Source organism: Rhincodon typus, chromosome 45 (assembly GCF_021869965.1).
Source record: "Rhincodon typus isolate 14 chromosome 45, sRhiTyp1.1, whole genome shotgun sequence".
NCBI lineage: Eukaryota > Metazoa > Chordata > Chondrichthyes > Orectolobiformes > Rhincodontidae > Rhincodon > Rhincodon typus.
In genome coordinates, this window is record NC_063376.1 from 1,414,903 (window position 1) to 1,420,515 (window position 5,613).

At 55.7% G+C, this 5,613-nt stretch overlaps 1 protein-coding gene across 2 annotated transcripts in view; it reads right to left on the bottom strand.

Moving 5' to 3' along the window:
- Positions 1-5,613, bottom strand: part of LOC109924736 — a 10,335-nt gene that overhangs the window by 868 nt on the left and 3,854 nt on the right. For both annotated transcript variants that reach the window (XM_048620267.1, XM_048620266.1), the window contains exons 4-7: positions 4,029-4,119; positions 2,787-2,880; positions 973-2,621; positions 216-372 (exon numbers count right to left, since the gene is read on the bottom strand). In XM_048620267.1, the coding sequence (XP_048476224.1) occupies positions 216-372; positions 973-2,621; positions 2,787-2,880; positions 4,029-4,119 (1,991 nt within the window). The remainder of the gene's footprint in view (positions 1-215; positions 373-972; positions 2,622-2,786; positions 2,881-4,028; positions 4,120-5,613) is intronic.

Consider the following 5,613-nt stretch of genomic DNA (forward strand, 5'->3'; position numbering starts at 1 on the left):
TCACCCAAGCCCTGTATCCACTCCTGCGCCCTCACCCAAGCCCTGTACCCACTCCTGCGCCCTCACCCAAGCCCTGTACCCACTCCTGCGCCCTCACCCACGACCCTGCCTACTCCTGCGCCCTCACCCACAACCCTGCCTACTCCTGCACCCTCACCCACGACCCTGCCCAGTGCTGTTGCCCGTACCCAGACCCAGCCCAGTGTTCTGTGTACCTGCGTGGAGCCTGTTCCCATGTCGGTTCGATGAAGCAGCTGTTGGACTGCGACCAGCTCGGTTTCTCCCCAATCTCTTCCTGGCACCGTCCTCGTGGTCTCTGATCCAGTGAGACTCCTGCCGCTGGCTGCGTGGCAACTTCCTGTCAGTCACGTTCTTTATCGAGTGGATCAAAACATTCCATCAGCGAGAAAATAAAACATCCCTCTTCCTCTTTCACCACAAGAGCCGCAAAAGCGTCAAGGCAAGGCTAAGGACATCACTAGATCACCGTGAAGAGGCCCCCACCCCTACAGCTAGATCAGGGGATTCCCCTGACAGTGGGATCACTTTGGAGGGATTCCCCCCACAGCTAGATCACTGTCATAAGATTACCACATGGACGGATAACACAGTGTAGAGCTGGATGAACACAGCAGACCAAGCAGCGTCAGAGGAGCAGGAAAGTTGACATTTTGGGTCAGGACCCTTCTTCAGAAATGGTCGGGAGGTGGGGTTGGAAGCTGGGAAATAAACAGAGAGAGAGGGAGGAGGGGTAGGGCTGGAGAAAGTAGGTGGGACGGCGATAGGTCTCTGCTATCTCACCATATGGAGAGATCATGGTTATGGGATCACCATTGCCACGTGATCACTGTGGAGGAGGATCCTGGCTACGGAGTCACTGGGGAGAGATCCCCCACCAACCCACACCCAGATGAAACCAACAGCAGCTCCACCGAATGCTACACCAGGATCAGGGAGGATTCTGCATCTCACCTCCATCAGCCGTTCTCCCCGCACCTTTCGAGCCTGGAGTTGTAAAGGGCAACTCTTGGCCTCTCGCCCGTTTGTAGCCCTTGGTGCTGGCTCATCTCTCTGGTGAGTGTCGGCCAAGTGAGGGGACAACGCCTTGCTGCTGGTGGTATCTTCCTGTGCGCCCAGGCCAGCTGGCGCTGTGCGATCCTCGCGAGGGTCACCAACCAATGGGGAAGATAAGATCCGTCGACTGTTCGAAGAGATTCCCACAAGATCCCCTCTGTCCGTTTCCAGAGACTGATTCCCTTGGGAAGCCGGAGGTGACTGGCTGAGGTGTCTCAGGGAAATTGGATCTTTTCCTTTCCGTTTATCCAATACATAATCAATAATGGCGTCCGCCTCTTTATTGCCCAGGCGGTAATGGAGATGATTTTTCTTGGCCAACATGGAGTGCAATGGGAGTTTCCTCTCTTTGACAGCCAATGGAATTTGGGCATGCTTTCCCTTCTCTTCAACAGCCAATGGAGGCTGGGCATGCTTCTGCTTGCTGGCAATCGGCCAATGGGCTTCCTTCCGCTTCAGATCCACCGGACGTTGGACTGGCTTTTGATTGTTGGCCCCTGGCCAATGGACAGGCTTTACCCTCTCTTCAGCATCCAATAAGAAATGGACCTGTTTGACTTTGCCCTTGGTGCGTGGTGGATAATGGGTGGGGCTTTCACCGATGGCCAATGGGTGAGGGGCAAGCTTCTGACTGACAGCCAACGGTTGATGAGTTTGTTGGTCACCAGCAACAAATGGACGATGGTTTTGCTTCTTCCTGTCTTCAACAGCCAATGATTGATGTTTATTCGCTTCCTTCAGTCTCCCTTCCCGTTCTGGCCGCTCTTTGGGATCCAGTGGAGGGTGGAGATGATTGGCTGTGGGTTTGATATCCAAATGGCCGTGAGGATCCCGCGGGGGATCCAATGGCCTGGCATTTCCCTGGCTTCGGGGTTGGTGTCGGATGGGGTCCTGCCTCCTCCTGTCCCAAGCCTGGGGCTCAGACAGCCCTTGGTCTCTGTGTTGGGCCCAGATGGGCCGATGGCTTACCTCGGACCTGGCCCGGGACTCGGGGAGCCGGTTCCGTTTCCGACGCTTTGTGTGAGACTCGGAATCGGAGGCGCTCCTTCGAGTCAGGTCAGGGCCTTCGCTGGGATGGGAGCCAAGGAACGCCCCGGAGGGATCAGATCCCTCCTTTGCGCGAGAGCGGGCAGGCTTCGGTGCTCGGCGCTCGCTGCCCTCGGTATAACTCAGTTCTGACCTATATTCCCGCCTCCGGCCGGCTCTTTCCCTGTCCCTTGCCGCTCCATGGAGCCCGTCAGTGGGCAGCGGCCTGGCACCAGGGGCGTCCTCTGAGAGGGCCTGGGATGCCTGTCCAACATGGCCGAGGGTCCACTTCAGAGATGGGCCGCTGCCCAGTCGCTCGGTGAACGGCAGTTTCCGAGGAGACTCATCGTGGTCCCTCTCCCCGGCTTCTCGCTCCAAACCCTCGTCTCCGTCAGCCACACTCTGGTACCATCCAGCGCCCACCTCCAACTCACTCCAGACAAGGGGCTTGCGTGACCGGGGTTGACCCCCATGCTGGGAAAATTCTCGCCGCACAGGAAGATTCCAGTCATCCGGTGAATCTGGGAGATGGGAGATAACAAAAAGAGAGAGAATTATTCCTAAAACCACCTTCATCCTCCGAAGGTTTGGAAATGACATCGAGCTAAATGACACAGAGCTTCCCCACCCAATAAAAAAAACGAACGCACCCCTCCACCCCACCCCACCCCCAGAATGTTAGTTACCGTGCCTCCCCATCGCGGGCTCCTTCTGATCCTCACGGTCCTCGATGTGTCCTCCTCTCCCCCTCTCAGACCTTCGCAACCTGCCGCTGTTCTCCTGTGGATTAAATAGGACCGAAAGGAACAGTTTAAACCCCAGAGCGACCTCTCGCCTGGAAACCAACCACCGCTGAGGAGGCAGCATGAGCTGCAAATGCTGGAGTCAGAGACAACGCAGTGTGGAGCTGGATCAGCAGCAACCCTCCCTAACCACGGGCTCACTGGGACAGTGATCAGGTACGAGATCCCTCCCTAACCACGGGCTCACTGGGACAGTGATCAGGTATGGGATCCCTCCCTAACTCAGGGCTCACTGGGACAGTGATCAGGTACGGGATCCCTCCCTAACCCAGGGCTCACTGGGACAGTGATCAGGTATGGGATCCCTCCCTAACCCAGGGCTCACTGGGACAGTGATCGGGAACAGGAATCCTCCCTAACCCAGGGCTCACTGGGACAGTGATTGGGAACAGGAATCCTCCCTAACCCAGGGATCACTGGGACAGTGATCGGGAACAGGGATCCTCCCTAACCCAGAGCTCACTGGGACAGTGATCGGGAGGTGAAATCTGGTCTGATCCTCTAATGCTGGAACTGCCTGTTGCATGGACAATTACTGGAAGTTAGCATCAAACGTGGCAGTGGCCCAGGGAGAACGTCAGGGAGAATCCTCGCCAGCACAAAGCCGTTACCCGTTATCACGGTTTTGGGAGCAATTCCGCGCATGTCCAAAGGCCGTGGGTTCAAAGCGCGCTCCAGAGACCAGAGCACAATTCCAGGCAGACCCTCCCAGTGTCGGAGAGTCGTACTGTCCACACTTTCAGAATATGGGGTAGGCCGATTTCGGACTGAGGGGAGGAGAAACGATCGAGCGGCGAGCCTTTGGAATTCTGTCCCGGGAAAAGGTCGGTGCCAAAACATTGAATGTTCTCAGGAAGAGTCCCAGACTGTCGGAGGCTCGGGGGAGGGGGGGCATTGTCCCTTTAGCTGACTGCATTAAGAACGGGTGAATAGGGTTGTGAGCACCACTACGGTGTTTGGGATCCTGGCAAACACAAACTGGCTGCTGAATTTCTAACAATGCCACACTGGCCCCCTGCCTCACTTTGGGACGTGCTGACGTTGTGGAAAGTGCTACAGAATTGTGAGCCCTTCCTAGTTTCTGGCCTCCAGCACAGCAGTCCCAACAGCGAGAAATAATCTAACCTGTGCGCGCTGGAGCCTCCGATGTTTGCTGGCCTCTGTTCGCTGACGTTCCTCCTGGATGATCCGAGGGTAATCGCTCTCCATGCTCTCGCTGTCCAGGAAAGAGACAAACGGGTTAAAATTCCCTCAGGTCCCATCGACACTGCACCGAGCTCAGAGGATCGCTGCGCCTGCCCCACTGGAAGGATCGCGTGTGGTTCTCTGATGACTGTGCTGCATCTTCCAAACCCGTGGCCCCTTCCATCCAGAAGGACAAGGGCAGCAAATACAATGGGAACACCAGTCCCATGCAAGCTCCCCTCCGAGCCCCTCACCATCCTGACTTGGGAATATATTGCCGTTCCTGGATCAGAATCCTGGAATTCCCTCCCTAAGGGGCATTGTGAGTCAACCTACAGCACATGGGGACTGCAGCAGTTCTAGAAGGCAGCTCATCCCCACCTTCTCAAGGGGGGCAACTAGGGACACGGCAATAAATGCTGGGCCCAGCCAGCGACTCCCACATCCCAAGCACATCCTGCACGCACACTGAGGTTTAGACTGGGGGTGGGGGGCAGAAATCAGTGACAGGTTCAGTTTAATAGGTACTCGCTCCGATTCTCTACCATGTCAAACAGCTCGATTCCTCTCTGCCCAGGATCACATTGAACATACAACAGAGAAACAGGCCATTCAGCCCAATTAGTCCTGGCTGGTATCTATATTCCACTCCAGCCTGCTTCCATCTTACCTCACTCAAATTGGCCATCAAAACCCTTTCATTCCTTCCCCCAACCCCACCTCACACACTGATCTAGCTTCCTCTTAAACGCATCAATATTTCTCCTATAATCCTGCCTGGAGGTATCAGTGACTAACTTACTGGAAGTTCGATCTTGTTTGTGGATCGCAGTATCAAGATTGAGATCAACAGCCACAATAATTTGCATCCATACAGCACCTTTAATCCAGAGGCTGGGAATCCTGCAGCAAGTAACTCCCCTCCTGACTCCCCAAAGCCTGTCCCACCATCTACAAGGTACAAGTCAGGAGGGTGAGGGAATACTCCCCACTTGCCCTGGATGGGGGCAGCTCCAACAACACCCGGGAAGCTCGACACCATCCAGGACAAAGCAGCCCCCGCTCGATTGGCATCGCATCCACAAACATCCCACTCCCTCCCACCACCGACGCTCAGTAGCAGCAGTGTGTACCATCTACAAGATGCACTGCAGAAATTCACCAAAGATCCTCAGGCAGCACCTCTGGCCCAGGGTGAGCAGGGATAGGTAATATATGCTAGCACAGTCAGGGATGCCCACATCCCACTAGGGAACACAAAAATCACCCAGTGGTGCTCCAAAGGATCATGACAATGAGAATGAATACTCACCCACAGGAGGAGAAAGCAGGGCAGATCACCATCACATGGTAGATCCTAAGGAGTCACTTACAGGTGGGGTGGGGGAGGGGTGGACACATTGGAGAGGTTTGAGGAGGAGAATCCCAGAGCTCGGGGCCCAGGCAGCTGAAGGCACGGCCCCCAATGGTGGAGCGATGGGAATCGGGGGATGGTCAAGAGGCTGGAATTGGAGGAGGCGACAGA